The sequence below is a fragment of the Aphelocoma coerulescens genome, chromosome 19 (genome assembly GCF_041296385.1).
Source record: "Aphelocoma coerulescens isolate FSJ_1873_10779 chromosome 19, UR_Acoe_1.0, whole genome shotgun sequence".
Taxonomy (NCBI): Eukaryota; Metazoa; Chordata; class Aves; order Passeriformes; family Corvidae; genus Aphelocoma; species Aphelocoma coerulescens.
This window is the reverse complement of record NC_091032.1, coordinates 823792-841215: the sequence shown is the minus strand read 5'-3', so window position 1 is coordinate 841215 and position 17424 is coordinate 823792. Positions and strand designations below refer to the sequence as shown.

The 17424-nt window shown below is 53.1% G+C and overlaps 1 protein-coding gene across 5 annotated transcripts in view; it reads right to left on the bottom strand.

Annotated features, from left to right (window-relative positions):
• The window catches only part of TYW1B (tRNA-yW synthesizing protein 1 homolog B), an 87801-nt gene that overhangs the window by 13243 nt on the left and 57134 nt on the right, over positions 1-17424 (bottom strand). For all 5 annotated transcript variants that reach the window (XM_069033103.1, XM_069033106.1, XM_069033104.1 and 2 more), the window contains one exon: positions 2878-2988. In XM_069033103.1, the coding sequence (XP_068889204.1) occupies positions 2878-2988 (111 nt within the window). The remainder of the gene's footprint in view (positions 1-2877; positions 2989-17424) is intronic.

Below are 17424 nucleotides of genomic sequence, written 5' to 3'. Positions count from 1 at the left end.
CTTCCACAAAGGCTGGGGAAGATTCTGTTCCCAAGTCCTGCCCTCAGACACCGTGGCACGGACAGCCCTGGGACAAAGGGCCAGCCTGGCACGTTTGGATTTCTTCCTTAAATTCTGAGGGATAGGGGAAGCAGGAAGGCTCTGCTCAGGCAGGAGCTCACACTGCTGCTGTGAGCTGAGTGATGAAGCCTGGCTCTGCCCAGAGCAGCTGTGGCTGCCCCTGGATCCCTGGCAGTGCCCAAGGCCAGGCTGGACATTGGGGCTTGGAGCAGCCTGGGACAGTGGGAGGTGTCCCTGCCCATGGCAGGGGTGGCGCTGGATGGGCTTTAAGGTCCCTCTCAACCCATCCTGGGATTCTAGAATCCAGCAAGGACAGACCCCTAAGATCAAGTCCAATCACTGACCCAGCAGTGCTGGGGCCACCATAAGCCATGTCCCCAGGTGCCATGTCCAGTCATCTTTCACACTCCCCCTGGGATGGGGGCTCACCCCTGCCCTGGGCAGCTGTGCCAGGGCCTGGCCTCCCTTTCAGTGAAGAAATTTCCCCAATATCCACCCTGAGCCTGCCCTGGCACAGCCTGAGGCCGTTCCCTCTCCTCCTGTCCCTGTTCCCTGGCAGCAGAGCCCGACCCCCCCGGCTGCCCCCTCCTGTCAGGGACTTGTGCAGAGCCACAAGGTCCCCCCTGAGCCTCCTTTGCTCCAGCCTGAGCCCCTTTCCCAGCTCCCTCAGCCGCTCCTGGGGCTCCAGCCCCTTCCCAGCTCCACTGCCTTCCCTGGACACAAAAATGGTGCACATCACATAAAGCTGTGGCTTTCAGAACCCAAAGAGGGCACCATGGCAGGAAAACGAGTTCTGGCACGTTCCAGACCTTAAGTACCACCATCAGCTCTGTACAAGTGTGACAGTGACACGCCAGCATTAGAACAGATTAAGGCAATAAATCAATTTGATGCATTTTTAATGACTGAGTCTCCCTTTACTATTGGCTTAAGTGGGAGAATGGGGTCCCACAGAGTGTGAGGCACTCATGGAAATGAGAACAAGGATTAAGCCCTTGTGAGAATCTAAATCTCTCTCCATCCACCCCGTGAGCCTCTCTGGAGCAGCACTGGATTAGCTCCCTTCAGTTGAAATGGACGTCATTTATCCCACGTCTTCAAGCAGCAAATCCCCAAGCTCAGCCCCATTGTCAGGCAGAGCTTCTGCAGCATCTCGTTATCACTCTCTGTTGGTTGGCTTTGAGCACCACCTGGGCCTTGGCTGCTCACCCAGCACACTGAGGGTCTGCAGAGAGAATGCTGAGCCCTATCCACACCCCAAACATGCTTCGTTCTCAAAGGAACACAAAAAACTTACTTTTAATCAAAAATACCAAGTCTTTGGGGGAAAACTGCCAGGTCCCCAGTGCTGTGTGACCACCACAGTGTGAGGCTGGACCTCAGTGCCACCATCCCACTGCTGGATTCTGGGAACGTCACCCAGCCCCTCCCTGTCCCAGCTCACACAAACAGGGCTCAGAGATCCACGTAAAGCCCTGTCCCAGCTCACACAAACAGGGCTCAGAGATCCACGTAAAGCCCTGTCCCAGCTCACACAAACAGGGCTCAGAGATCCATGTAAAGCCCTGTCCCAGCTGGAAGAGCACCAGGAGTACATCTGGGACCACTCACCCATTTCCTTGGCAGAGCAAGGCAGGATTTTTGCAGGGCAGAGCTCTGGGAAAGCTCTGTGAGGCAGAGGGAAGAGCAGCCGTGCCTTGCAGGAGGCAGATGTTTGCCCGGATTGTTCCCAGGGGAATCCCTGCTGAAACATCCGCTGACACCCTCCTCATCTCACTAATTAACATTAATGCCCCGGGCAGAGCAGCCTCAGCCCCTCTGCTCCATCCCTGCCCTCTCCTCCCTGGCAGGATCCTGCACAGCCAGTGGGACACCCAGGGAGGTGGAAAACCGAGGGGTTTTCCCCAAACCAAACTCCAAACCCGAGCTGGGATAAAGCTCCCAACTCCAGCAGCACAGCTAGAGAGAAAAACTCTCCGTGCTGATGTATCAAACCTTCGCAGCAAAATCCAGGCTTTTTCTCCATAGCAGCAGTTAAAAAAAAGGTTAGGGAAAAAAAAAAAAGGTTAAAAAAAATAAAAGAAAGTTTAAAAAAAATAAAAGAGAGAAGGAAAAGAGAAAAGAAAAAGAAAAGTCCAGGAGTAACAGAGCTGCACAAACACAGAGCTGAGGAAGCTGTGCTGCTCTGCAGGAGCTGCTGGGTGAAAATGCTCAGAGCACTTTGGAAGGTGCCCTTTTTACCAGTTTGTACCTTTTTTTACATTCTCTATTTACTCAATTGATTAAGGCCATGATAAAGCCCTTCCTGCCCTGCTGTACCTCCCATCTCCTGCTGGCAGCCCTTCAAATCCACCCAAATACAACCGCATCACTGAACCTTTCCCTTTCCCCTGGCAAAATTCGAGACCAGGATGGGAAGAATCCTACCCCAAAGCACCAGCTTGACCTGGAATATTTTGTTTCAACTGTTGGTTGATATGAAGAAGGAATGTCTGCTCATCCTTGTTTTCACAGAAATTCACCAAAAGGCCAGAGAGTGACGATTCTGTTGGGCAGAAACGGAGGCTGGCTGGCACAAAGCTGGGCTGGTGGCACAGGGAAACCTGCCCCAAAGGCACACGTAAGACACTGGAAAACACTACCTGAATGTGAATTAATTATCATTCACTAACATTAAAAGCAAGAGAGAAGTTTCTCGTGCATCACTTTAGAAGGATTTTACTTACTCGGAAAGTTTAGACTAAAGGGAGGGGGGAAATGGGGACAAAGCGATGGAGAATACTGCAGGAAAAAGGAAAACAGCTCCATGCAGCTCACCTTGACCTCAATGAAGTCTGGTTTCCCGAGGGTTATCAGGTCAGCATAAGCTTTGAGTTCATCCACATTCCAAGCTTTCACCAGGGTCAGCCTATAAACGGTGCGTTGTTGCTGGAACAAAGGGAAAATCCCATTGACATCCCACTGTGACACAGGAACAAAGGGAAAATCCCATTGACATCCCATTGTGACTCAGGAACAAAGGAAAAATCCCACTGACACCCCATTGTGACCCAGGAACAAAGGGAAAATCCCACTGACACCCCATTGTGACCCAGGGAACGGGTTCCAGCCTTGCACACAGCTTCAAACAGGAAAAAGAAATGAAATCATTCTTTTATTCCAAGAACTCAGAGACTGAACCAGACCAGACCCAAACCTGTTCCTTCAGGAAATCTGCTCCGCAGCCCCTGGGCTGAGCCACCTCGTGCCACACAAATCCTCCCTCTGCCACACCTCCTGTCCCAGGCACTTTGTTTCCATGGGAGTTTAAACCAGTGGCAGAACAAGCAGGGGATGTCTCTCTCTTGGATTTGCTTCCCCAGGCACAAAATGTCTCCGTTAGTTACAGGTGTTTCAGTGCCTCCAGCTGGACCAGCCAGCACTGGGGACTTCCACAGGAACATGGAATTATTTATGCTGGAAAAGCTCTCAAGGCATCAAGTCCAACTCTGACCCAGCACTGCCAGGGCCACCACTGCCCCATGTCCCCAAGTGCCACATCCACAGGGCTGTTAAACCACTTTACCCCAACCCTGGAGTCTGTTCCTGTGTTTGACAATCTTTCCATGAGAAATTTCCCCAAAATCCACCCTGAGCCTCCCCTGGCCCAGCCTGAGGCCGTTCCCTCTCCTCCTGCCCCTATTCCCTGGGAGCAGAGCCTGATCCCCCCGACTGGCCCCTCCTGTCAGGGAGCTGTGAAGAATATTCCCAGGTCCAACTTCCTGCTGGGAAGGTGGCAGACAGCACTCCCAGAACTTCTCTGCTTGGAGTTACTCTGATTTGCCCTCTAAGGCTGCTCTCCAAAGGAGTCACTGGTGACAAAAGGCCTCTCAACACAAGCACTTGGCCATGGAACAAATCCACTCCTCACTCCTCACATCCGCTTGTTTCCATCCTTCTCCTCCCCTTAATCTTATACTGATGCTTTATTTCACTTATTTTTATTTTTATAATTAAAATTCACTTATAATTTATTTTTATTTATAGAGCAATTTTCCAGCGAATCTGCAGTTTGGATTAACTCCTTTGCTGTCCCTGCACACTGTGGACTGTGAAATGTAAATGCTGATCCCAGTGGGGCAGCAGGAAAGGGACTGGGATTGTGTCCCTGTGCCCCTGTGCTCAGGTGAGACCCCACCTGCAGAGCTGCCCCAGCCCTGGCCCAGCACAGGGAGGAGCTGGAGCTGCTGGAGGAGCCCAGAGGAGGCTCCAGGGTGATCCGAGGGATGGAGCAGCTCTGCTGGGAGGAAAGGCTGGGAGAGCTGGGATTGTTCACCTGGAGAGGAGAAGCTTTGGGGTGACCTCAGTGTGGCCTTCCAGGACCTGAAGGAGCCAACAGGAAAGATGGAGAGAGACTTTGGAAAGGGCTGGAGGGACAGGACCAGGAGGAAGAAACTTCTCACTGTGAGGGTGGGCAGGCCCTGGCACAGGGTGCCCAGAGAAGGAACATTTTAGTCCTTCAGAGCCTCTGACTGCCACGTCAGTGAATTCTGCCCTCTGTATAAAAATCAAGGCATCACTCACCTACCAGACATCTTTGTGTGTTCCACAGGGGGCAAAGCCATTTCTACACCAATTTGTTACGGAAACATTCCAGGTTATTTACTAAGAAATAACCAGAGGACAAAGAAACAAACACCCGGAGCATCTTCTCCCACACGTGACAGCACTAAACCGGCTGACCTCTACCCGTGGCATTTAAGCAGATACTTAAAGAACAAGAAATTCTTGTGATTTGAATGGATTGGCAAAAGAAAGGTCAAGAGACAAGCAGGAAATCAACTGTTAATTACTGAAGAGAGAACAAGAGAGGAGAAAAAGAAGCAGCGTTTGCACATAACAGGGGAAGAAGCAAGCGGAGGGGAAAGATCTAAGGAGGAAAATCTGCAGTGCACACACCCCGGCAGTCCTGTGGAATGATCAGACACCAGTTAATGACAGCTGGCTCCCAAAGGGCAGCTCCCAGTGGGGAACAAGTGCAGCAGCCTCAAGGCACCAGTAAATACCAGTCTGTATTTAACGTAACTGGTCCTGCTCCACAGCAGCCCCAGCAAGGGCAGCGCATCCTCGCAGGCAGGGAAGTGGGGCTTTCTCCCATTTAAATCTCATTTTTAGTACTCTCCAATTCACATCCCAGCTCATTTAGAAGTTTAAGGTCAAGGACTTCATAAAACTAAATGTGCTATGAGTGAATTTAAAGGGCCTCTCCCCCCGGGGCAGCACTGACAATGAATAACTGCGGCCTCTGTGTGTCCATCACACCTGAACCATCCCAAAAGCTGCATGAACTCATGGCTGGGCAGGGAAAGCAGGGGAGGAACTGAAACTCTGCCAAAGGCAGACAGCAAACAGGTAGAAAAGTGAGAAATTAATCTGGAGAAGCCTCTTTCCAGAGGGCAACATCTCTGCAGTGTTGTTGAGCAGAGAAACGCGGCTAGAAGGCACAGATCAAAATGAGTAATGGCCCAAAACGTTATCTGGGAGCAATCCTTGCAGACTGCCAGCAGTACAAACAGCCAGCCTGTTTTATTCATGGATTATTTGTATTTGTTGTACAATAGGGCCCCAGGAGATCCTCTCACAAGCACAGCAAAACAAGAAATAAAGAGCTTAAGCCGTGAGAATTTAACGATCTAAAGCATCAGGATATAAAAGCAGCCTGGGATGCTCCCCACTCTGTGTTTCCAGGAAAAGCAGCTGTTACTCCACTCCAGTCACCAGGAGAACATGGAGGAAGAGGAGCTGGTGTGAAACAACCCTCCAGATGGGTGGCAGTGAAGGGTGTGGGTCTGGTTTATCTCCTTGTGCACAGACCCGGCCTGGCAGGGAGCAGCAGCCCCGGGGGTCCCAAAAACGCAGGTCCAGCTCAGCCTCCTGTTCCCAAAACTCCTGAGGGCAAAGGAGGGCAGAACAAGCCTGGGGAACCCCAGTCTTTTCCCTTTGGGCAGCTCCTGCTAAAATCCTTCCCAGCTACCCCAGGAAGCACTGCAGCCCTTCAGTGTCAGGACAGGGCACCAGGGAAACACAGACTGACCAGGCTTGGGGGAGGATGCTGAGGACAAAGAATCCTTTCCCTGGGCGGGTCTGAGATCCTGGTCTCAGCACACCCGGGAATGGTCCCAGCCCCGAGGCTGCCAGAGCTCCAGGAGCGTTGGGACAGCGCTGCCAGGGATGCCCAGGGTGGGGTTGTTGGGGTGTCTGTGCAGGGCCAGGGGCTGGGCTGGGTGATCCCTGGGTCCCTTCCAGCTCAGGACATTCTGTGATTCCATGAAAAAGACCAAACCTGTCTCAGGGTGTCTCATGCCCCAGTCCCACACCAGCAGCGCTCACAGCTCAGAGTCAGGATTAGGGTCACCCAGGCACAGACACGGCTCCTTCCCTCCGAAGGAGTCCCCAGGCTGCTGCAGCCCTGCCCCCTCCAGCAGCTCCAGGCACTGGGAAGCTCCCTGGGCCAGCCTGGAGAGCAATGGGCTAGCCTCCCCCTGAGCCCAGAGCCTGTGCCCACGGCAGGGACATTGTCCCTGCAAACCACCCTCACATCCTCCTAGGCCTGTCACACGTCCCAAGGGACCTGTGCTGGCTTTGCTGCTGGCCCAGCCTCAAAGGCACAGCTCTGGCCCAGGCTCAGCCCAGGACACCCTAACAGAGGACTCGGTGTCACTTTGACAAAGTGCTCCCTTCCCACTCCAATAACCATGAGGGATTGGGGCTGCTTCTTTTTATCATTTCTTTTTAATTCCCTCCTCCTTGACATTCATCTTTTCCCAAATCAAACGTAATTATTCTTCATGAAACAGCCCAGGTCTAACCCCAGGAGGAAGAGGGAAGGAGGAACACATCACCTGCAAAGAGCAGGATGCTGGAGGGACACGGCCTTGGCTGGGGCAGGGGAGCAGCTCCCTTCTCCAGGAGGGGCAGGGGAGCCTCTCCAAGACCCTCACCTTGGATCCTGTCACTTGAACTCGCTCTTTCGTTCAGGCAGAGTGACAATGTCCCCTGTTTGGAAGTAACTAGAATTACACGTGGGTTTTTGTTTCAGCCGCTGGCTCAGGCTCAGATACCCCGAACGCTTACAGGCATTTCCTAGGCACAGCTGAAATTATTTTATTGCCATTTCATCCACAGACTCCTCCACAGAAATCCCGACTTTTGCAGCTAATGAATCTCAACATTCTCAACAGCTGGATGCAAGCAGCACTCTCGGGGGAGGAAATGATGGTGCAAACTCCAAAGAGAACCTGCCCTTTGTTTCACACAACTTCACACCCCTCTGCCAGCGCCGGCTGAGGAGCAGGAACCACTTCAAAGGCACCTCCTTTCATCAGGACTTTCTTCCTCTCTTCAAGGAAAGGCTCCACTTGCAAACTCCCTTCATGACACGTTCTCAGAGCTTCTCAGCTGCCAAGGACCGCTCTGATCGTGCTCCGAACCACCCAAAAACGGGCGCTGAGAGCAGCCCGAGCCCGGCGGGAGCAGCCCCGGAGCTGCCCGGGCTGAGCTCGGTCCCCTGCCCCGCTTATGCAGCGGCTTCTTGAGCGAGCCAGCGCTGAATAAAGATATCAAAGCAGTTTTCACACTTGGAAATGACTTGTCACAGGGATGCGCATCGGGAAAAAAAGCCCCTGCAGCCAAAATCTCTTCCCCGCAGTCGATAAGGAGCTGCTTAATGCAGAAACCTCACCAGGGAGGAAAGATCCAAAACACAGCCTAAGGAAATCTCAGATCCCAACACCCCTCAGATCCCACAGCTTTCCAAAGCCTTCCAGTTCAGCCCAGGGAGGAAGGAGGGCTGGAGACCACCCCTGCCTCTCCCAAATCCAGCTCTGCTGAGCTCCCAGGCTCCCAGATCACAGAATCCCAGAATGGTTTGGGCTGGGGGGATGTTAAAGTGCATCTCATTCCACTCCCTGCCATGGCAGGGACACCTCCCACTGTCCCAGGCTGCTCCCAGCCCCAAGGTCCAGCCTGGCCTTGGGCACTGCCAGGGATCCAGGGGCAGCCCCAGCTGCTCTGGGCACCCTGTGCCAGGGCCTGCCCACCCTCCCAGGGAACAATTCCTTCCCAATATCCCATCCAGCCCTGCCCTCTGGCACTGGGAAGCCATTCCCTGTGTCCTGTCCCTCCATGCCTTGTCCCCAGTCCCTCTCCAGCTCTCCTGGAGCCCCTTTAGGCCCTGCAAGGGGCTCTGAGCTCTCCCTGGAGCCTTCTCCTCTCCAGGTGAGCACCCCCAGCTCTCCCAGCCTGGCTCCAGAGCAGAGGTGCCCCAGCCCTTGGAGCAGCTCCGTGGCCTCCTCTGGACTGTCTGTAGGACCCATCACATTCTAGAGCATCATCAGGGAGGGCTCAGTGTCCTTGAAGGATGCAGATGGATCCATTCTTCTTCAGGAGCCTCCCCTCCCCACGCGAGCTCCTCTCTGCACCGGGCCCATCCATCATCAGAGGTGCCACCCTCCTGTGACAGTCACTGCAGGCCCGGGGAGGGCTCAGCTGAGCACACTGGCACAGCACAGGAGGGATTTTTCCCCTCCCAGCTGAACTCAGCGCAGAGCACAGAAGTTTTCAGCCTCCCTTCTTGAGGCTCATGATCCTTAAACAAGCCCTGAATAGGCTCTGCTGCGTAGGAACCCACTGGAAACACGGAACGTTGTTCCAGCAGCTGCTATTAATACCCGGGTGAGAGCGAGTGCAGCCTTTGTCTCCAGTGCTAAAAAGGTGCTCATTAGCATAGGCTAATTAACGCATTAACTCTGCTGTGAAAGCCCAGTAAAGCTCGGAGCAGGGGTTTCAGTGCTGGAGGAGCAAGTGCTCAACCCCAGGCTCCACCTGAGGCTCAGCTCCAGAGCCCTGGGCTTCACCCAGCATCTCCCAGCTGTCCCCACGTCATCCCCAGGATGGGGACAAAGCCACCATCACCCTCCCGTTGGACCCTGCCCAACATTTAACCCCATATCAAGGATCTTCTTTGCCTCCTGTCTGGGTGTGGGGAAAAGCAAAACCAAATCGCTCATTCTCAAGTACTTGGGGATGTGGATTTTCCACGAGGCTGGAGTTTCTCAAGGTTCAAAACACGGAGATGGATCCCTGGGCCCTGTGTTTTCCTGCCTGCAGTGACCCAAAAGTTACTGTGAACTCTGAGCTTAACTGGAATTGAGGCATTTCTAAGTCTGAGAGTCAGCCTGGAGTTTTCAGTCACACTACACATCCAAAAGTGAGGATTTCTTTGGATTTGGATAAGCCAAGTTTATTACTGTGTAAGACCATCAGAAAATAATTTGTAACTGTTAGGTGGGTATAACAAAAATGTCAAATATGGGTATCTAAAGCAGGGTTCAGAAATGACCCAAGATTTGTGTTTTCAGCTATGCCTAAGCACAAAAATATCTCCTGAAGTGCTCAGTTTTTCTCAGCTGAGATTTAAAAAGTTCCCTCAAAGCTGATGGAGTGGGTGGCACCTCTGCCCCTGGCTGGGAGGTGGAAAGAAATGGTCTTTAAGGTCCTTCCAACCCAACCCATTCCATGATTCCATGATTTGAGTGCTAATGCCAAAAAAACTGGGATGTTCCTAAAAAATAACCCCAAACTTATTAAAAAAACAAACATAAACCCCACACCAAAACACAAACCTGGCACTACTTTTCCATGCAAAAGCCATTCCGGGTCCTTGTGAGGGAATCAGGCAAAAAACTAATTAGGGAATCGAGGAAAATACAGTTACAAGGTGATGTCCACACGATGAGGGGCTGGTCCTGCATCTTGTCTTGAACCTGGAGCCCAAGGCAGTCCCTTTAAAGCAGTTTCTAATTCTTTCAGTTTTCATATAAATGTATAAGAACCAAAATTGTCTCTCTGAAGTATAATTATTGTGAGAAGCCAAGCCTGATCTTCATATGAAATTCCTTGTTCTTCCAAGGCCTTGAAGATAAGATGAAAACTGTCCTGAATAATAATTAGGAAAACAGCAAAGTTGGACTTCTGGTCTGCATCAGGTTTTTTATCACTCAACACCAGTGCCCTGCTGTCCCACCAAACCCTCTGGAGTGCCCAGCTCTGAAATCCTGCCTGGAGAGAACAAGAAAATCCTGCAGTGAGATGAACACATCAGCACTAATTCCCAAGCTGGAATTTCACACCAGAAAAGCCTCTCAGCCTCTGCACAGCCCTGCTGATGTGTGAAGCACAGGAATGAGGGATCAGGCCTGGAAACTAAGGAGAACAAAACACCAAATTTCTCTCCCCTCCACACTCACTCTTCCTGTACTTGCTTGTAATCTGCTTTATTGCTTCACACTTCAGCAGAAATTAATCAGATTATTGAAAAATCTCTAGAAATAAAACAAAGTACAGCAACAGCTTTGTTTTGAGAGCTGAAACTGTTGTTCTTAAGTAAATCCAGAACCGTGGCTGCTCCTTATCCATTTTCCATGGACTCGGTTTTAACACACCCATGGAAATCAGCACCAACAACATTCCCGTGATTATTTCTTTCTTTTCCACATTTCCAGTGCAGTTTCAAGGAATCATGTAAAATTTACACCCAGGGAAAAAGAAGCCCAATGCACAGGGACTTAAAATAGAACAGCACGAAAACAGATCCTATCAAATCAGCAGCAAAACCCACTTCAAGCTCGCCGTTAGCCAGGCTGCTGACGGTTCTTTTCGCGGGCAAGAGAGGATGTTTAACCCCAAACAGGCAGGAGAAGCACCAGCAGGAGCCTGGGGTGCTGCCCCGCAGCCCTGCACCCCAGGGACGGCAGGGCCAGGCTGCAGCCGGGCCGGGGAGCGGAACACAAACCCCTCCCAGCAGCAGGAAAGCTCCAGCGAGCTCCTGCCCAAGTGCCCGTGACCTCCAGGCGACGGAGAGCAGCAGCTGGCAGGGAACGCTGCTGTGAGGCTCCCGGGACGGGCGGCACCGGCACCTCCTCGGCTCGGCCGCCGTCCCTGGGTGGGAGCAGCAGCGGCTGCGGCAGCAGGGACCCGCCGGGCTCATCCCGAGGGACAGGGCCCTGTCCTGCTCCAGCTGCTGCTCTGCCTCCTGGCAGGAGCTCAGCCAGCCCTGGCTCTGGCCCCGGCCCATCCTCCCTTCCCTCGGAGCTGCCGGCTCCGGAGCATCCCGGCTCCTTCCCTCTGACCACGGGAACGGTTCCTCCTCTGCTGCCCCTGGACAGGCCCCGCCTGCAAGGGATGGGGACACGGAGCAGGGGTTAGGGGGAAAAGCCCTCCAAGGCCCAGGGCTCCAGCCCCTTCCCCAGCTCCGTTCCCTTCCCTGGACACGCTCCAGCCCCTTCTTTGGAACTCCCCTCCCTGTCTGTAGTTTATTCTTCAGTATTTTCCTGCTCCTGCCTTCCCTGCACTGCCGGGGTCTGACTGTACCCTGAGGTGACAGGTTTGTCACTGTGAGGTGACAGCTTTGCCATGGTGCCCCTCCAAGACCACCAAGGCCTCCCCCATCGTGGCCAAGCAGCCATGCCTGAGCCATCAGGTCCTGGAGCACCAGGATGTGACTGTGGAGCTGTGTCCGGGACATTTTGGGGAATGTGAGAGGAGAGGAGGCTGTGGGAAGTCCCAGATTTTGCCTTCAGCTCTTCCCCCTCTGAAGCCTCTTCCTTCCCACACCCGACCAGACATGAGCATGAACAGATGTGAGGATGTGGCACCTGGGGACACGGGCAGTGGTGGCCTTGGCACTGCTGAGGGAAGGGCTGGACTCGACCTTGGAGGCTTTTCCAGCCTCAGTGATTCTGTGGCAAGAAGAAGTTGGCCTCGGACAACAACACATCGGTATGTGAACACACAGACTGGGGAATGTCAAGAAAAAGCCAGAGAGTGGCATTTGCATGAGCTGAAAGGAAATGAGGGAGAAAAGCAGCTCGAAAAGAGCAGCTCAAACCCAGCCCCAGCTCAGCCAAAGGCTGAACATCCCCAGAGTCCCTCCGGACCCCGGGCCGGAGCCCAGCCTGCCCCACGGCACCGCCAGCTGCTCTGGAGTTTTCAGCCATCCCAGTTATTCACACACCCAGCCAAAGGCTTGGATGCTTCCTCACAGGTCTCTGTAGCTGGAAATCTCAGCCAGGAAAACAACTTCCCACTGAGATCCCCCGGGGCTCTGAAAGACTGTTCCTCAAAATCCCTGCTTTGCTCAGCAATGGAGGATATAGGAAAGGAGAATAAACTGCATTTTAAACAACCCTGTAATACTGAAGGATTGAGGGAGTAACTGCAGGATGAGCCTGGAGGAGGGAAAGTTTTGGAGTGACCTCCCATCACCTGAAGGATTCCACAGGAAGGATGGAGAGGGACTTTGGACAAGGACCTGGAGTGCCAGGACAGGGGGAAAGGCTTCCCACTGCCAGAGGGCAGGGATGGATGGGACACTGGGAAGGAACTGTTCCTGTGAGGGTGGCACAGACAGGAGCCCAGCCAAGGCCTGGGAAGGGGTGACTGTATTAACGGGAATGAAGTGACACTCGTTATCCTGGGAAATAACAAACCAGCAATGCAACTTCCAGTGATGAAAGCAGAGATTAAGCTGCCATAAAAACATAATTACCTCGTTAGAAAACACTCTTACAGGCTGTGAAGCAAATGATTTATATTTTTCTTCTGGGTTTTGTCCAAATCATCTAAAAATAGATCTGAAAGCCCCACCAGGACTGCTGAAAATCCTGCCCAGTTCACTTCACAAGGAGCAATGTAAACAAGGAGTCTGACATAAATTTCTCTTATTGATTAAGCAATCCTTGCAAGCCCAGTGCTCTTGTAAAGCCTTAATTCAAGAGTTGGGCTCTAAAAGAACAAACATTACAGGCTTTAAAGTGCCCGTTCAGTTAAATACGTGAGCTTGGGCTGCGGCTGTGAGAACTCCTGCAGGTGCTGGAGCAGAGCAGGGGAATGAAAAAAAATCCCAGCCAAGGATTTACTCAATTCCTGAGTGTGTGTGGATTCCCAGTGCAAGGTGTACTCCACCTGAGGAGCCTGCCCAGGGGACACCTGAAATCCCAACACCTCCGATTAAAGCCCTCCTTTAGAGAATGTGTCCATGAAATGCCTCCAGATGCTGCTACTTCCACAGCCAGCTGGACCCAGAGAGCCCAGGCAGACCCAGAGTCCCCAGGATTGCTAAGCAAATCCCAGCCCTGAGCCAGAAGGACATAAAAGCAATGATGCACACACACACTTGTACAGCTCTGTAAGCAGTTGTTTTCTAGTATTTGTATTTACTATGGATCATCAGCTCTGTTCCAGGGCTCATCACCTCCAAACGCTCCAGACCTGCTGGGTTTACACTAAGCTGGCTTTAGCACTAAGCACTTACAGAGATCGTTTGCACTGCATCTCATTTGGTTCTTGCACCAAACAGATTTTGTCCCTCCTGTCCTGTCCCTCTCCCTCCTTTTAAAAGCCCCCTTTAGGCTCTGCAAGGGGCTCTGAGCTCTCCCTGGAGCTTTCTCCTCTCCAGGTGAGCACCCCCAGCTCTCCCAGCCTGGCTCCAGCCCTTGGAGCATCTCCATGGCCTCCCCTGGAGCTGCTCCAACAGGTCCCCATCTTCCCTGGTGAATTCTATGAATTAGCACATTATAATCAGAATTATATGAATTTCTGGGAATTCAATGAAAGGTGCCCCAGCAGCTTTGCAGCTTCAGAGGTGACTGAATTCCTGTGCTGGAGTTCCTGCATTTCTCCCACTGCAAATCCAACAGCAGCTTCATCCAAGGAGAACACACAGGGCTTGGCTGCCAAATGCACAACCTGCAAGTCAACAACCTCCAGAGGGGTCACTGGAGCAGCCATGGAAACCAGGGATGGGCCACGTGGTCTGGGAGGTCACAGCCAGCACTTCCAGCCAGCAGCACGTGGCCAGAGCCACCAACACCCAGCTCCCAGCCCCAGCTCCCCATGGACTGGTGAGGGTGGGCAGGAACAGGGCCAAGGCACCCACAGCCCCATGGAACAAGGGAAGCAGCACTCCTTGGCAAGAGCCTGTTTATTGCCCAAAGTCACCCTGACAGAGGAAGTTTGGGGCCTCTGTGACCCAAAGTAGCTGAACTGGGAGCTGAGGGAGAAGATCAGCAAGGAGCACTGAGGGCACAGCCGGTCCCTGAGCTCTGCTGCACATTCCTGCTGCAGGATCCTGCCCTAAGGGCCCAACCCAGCTATGTCAGGGCCAGTCCCCTTGGAGCCCAGCACATGGGTCTCACCCTGGGGCAGGAGAACCTCCCCAAGCCCACCCCACCCCACCAGAGACATGACACTGAACAGCCCTGGGCACCCCATCCATGTGTCCAAGTGTCCAGGTGTCCCTGTGTCCATATGTCCAGGTGTCCCTGTGTCCCTGTCCATATGTTCAGGTGTCCAGGTGTCCCTGTGTCCATATGTCCAGGTGTCCCTGTGCCAGTGCATGCCAGGACCCAGCATTCCAGCCTTGCCCCCCTGCCCACAGCCCACCATAACCACCCTTCAGGAAAGGATTTCACCCCGCCCCAAAGCAACATCTTCCTGATTTGCCTTTCCCAAAGGCAGGAGTACGTTCCCACCATCCCCGCGTCCCAGAACGTCCCTTTCCCTGCTGGCAGTGCCTGTGTCCCCATCCCACACGAGCAAACACATCCCTCCTGCAGGTGCTGTCTCAGCTCGTCTTTCCTGAAATGTCAAATGCAAGGATCCAGATGAACGGATCTGACGGACCCTGCGAATGCTCCTCACCCGACTCCTCGTGTGAGAGCTGCCAGTAATGGGTCAGTGAGGAGAGAAATCCGGAGTTAATGCACTCAGCAACTGGAATATTGTGCACTGCCCTGCACAGCCCCTTTTGTGCCACTCGGCCCTGTCAGCTCAGCTTTATGGGCTGAAATAAAACCTTGGTTTAAAGCAAAGTGCAGCCCCAGGTTTCCTTTGTTGCCACAAGCAGAATTTTAGGGTTGTTCTTTCCTTCTGGAGAGTTCCCATAAAAGCACACACAGGCTCTGCCTCCTCAGGGTGCCTGTACATGGAAACGGCTCCAGTTCACAACCAGAGACTGACAATGTGACCAAATGTCCCCAAGGCCACGGAGGCTGCTGGGGCAGCTGGGAGTTCTGGCTCGCTGAGCCAGGCCCAGGAAAGGGAACAGCCCTTGGCTGGTGGTCGGGTAACAAATAACCTGGCAGGGGGAACAGAGACTGGTTTGAACCAAGCTCCCTAAAAGCCAGAGCTGGCATCTCTCAGGCAGCTTCTAGAAGAGCTCAAGGCAAAGGAGAGATTCTGTTTAACAGAAGCTAAGAACTGCAAATGCTCCCTGAACGTTCAGCAGCAGCAAAGCCAGGCACGCTGGACAATGCCTGCTGGCTGAGGAGGGAAGGGATGGGTGCAGCTGGGAGGGCAGGAAGAGAAGGGCCCTGTTACTCCCATGTCCCAAGCCATGGGAAGGGGCAGGGGTGCCCTGTCCCAACCCCGAGGTGGCACTGGGCACCCTCTGCAGCCACAGCCAGCAGCAAACAGCCCAAGGCAGGAGTGAGAGCAGGGGCTGCAGCTGGGATCATGGGCTGAGAGAACAGGGATTGCACCCTCTCCCTGTGCCTCGGGCTTGCTGGGTGCCCTCAGACCCTTCCCCTCCCTTTCTGCAGCCTCACTCCCTGCCTTCCCAAGACACACAGGACAGCAGCAGCTGGGATTACACATCCCTCTGCTTGGAGCTGTGCTATGAACATTTCCCCCTTTCCTTGCCTGCAAGCAAAGCAGGAGGGACTGGCACAGACAGAGAAATGAGGTTTCATTCCCTCAGCAGCCAAGCGTCTTGCTGGAGCCTGGTTTGGATTGCTGTGAGGACACTGAAAGGACAGGATGGATTTCAGAGACAATAACTCCATATTAACATCATACCTGTGTCATACTCCTCAGGCTGCATTGCCAAAGGCTTCCACCACGAGTCTCATTAGCAATCCCATTAAAACAAGCACACAGACGGTGAGAGCATTTACTGTGCAGAAGAGTCAAATTCTTCTAAATTTATAGTGGCAAAATTGATTACTGATTCTAACATCTGCTACAGATTTTACATTTAAATTCTCCTTAAAAAATCCCTCAGCTCAGAATCCTCAGGCATGGCTCCCCTCCCCCAGGAGCCACATAAATCATCTCCCTGCAAATCAAATGTGTCTCTTCATAAAAACAATTGTTCCTGTCATATATTACATAATAATCAGCACTAAAACCTGCTGAGGATGTAATTCAATGTATTTATGCTGTTTGTAATCACACAAAGACAAGGGTACCTTGGAAGACAGGGTAATGTTGGGAAAAACAAAGAGACTCAGGTAAATAGCAGCAGATGCAAGGCTGGGAATGTTTAAATATCAAACCGGTCTCTTCATCACCCAGGAATGTAACAGGAACTACCTGTGAGCAGTGTGAAAACACAGAGCTGGAGACAGCAATGGGAGATGTTGCTCTACCCCGTGTCTTCCCCTGGATAAACCATTCCTAGCAGCTGCCAGCAAGGAATATCCAGCCATGGAACCCAGGCACTGCCAGGGTGTGATATCCTAGCACAGGCAGAGGGAACTATTCCCCTTCTGATCTTTTTTTAATAAAGGAAAAAACCCCAGGCATCTGCTCCACCTCTCCCAGCGAGCCCTGACCTCGGTTCTCCAGGAATTCCTAATCCCCTTGAGGCAGAAAAAGAGTGAGGGCAAGGTTAGATCCCAGATCTGCAGCACATGTGGTGTGTGGTGCCCAAAGGCACAGTCTGAGCTCCTGGCAGTGCCAGTGAGCTGCTTCCTTTGCTTTGTGACCCTGCTGCAAGGACAGCAAGGACAAGGTTCTGCTCCATCACCAGTTCCCGCAGTGCCACACCATCCCACCAGCCTGCAGGGCTCATTCCTGCTCTGTGCACGGCTCCAGTCTGTTGGAGGGAACGTTGGCACCTGGCCCCTGCAGGTCCCAGCAGCTCAGCACTGCCAGCCTGGCTGTGGCAGCACAGCAAATCCTGCCAGGCCAGCCCCTGATGGGACAGGAGTCATCATGAGGGAGTCAAGGAGGTACAGACAGAGGAGGTGACACCACGCCAGGGCTGGAAGATGTTCCTCAAAGCCCCAGTGACAGCAGGGACCTTCAGCCCAGAGCTCACCGAGCCCATGGACACCCATGGACCAGCAGCCACTTGCTCAAGAGCTGTTTTACTCTCCCCAGGTAAGAGCATTCCCAGAGGGTCAGGGAGAGATCCTGCCCCTCTGCCCAGCCCCAGAGGCACCTCTGGAGCTGTGTCCAGCTCTGGCTCCTCAGCACAGCAGGGACAGGGAGCTCCTGGAGCAGGGCCAGCGCCGGCTGTGAGGATGAGGAGAGCCTGGAGCA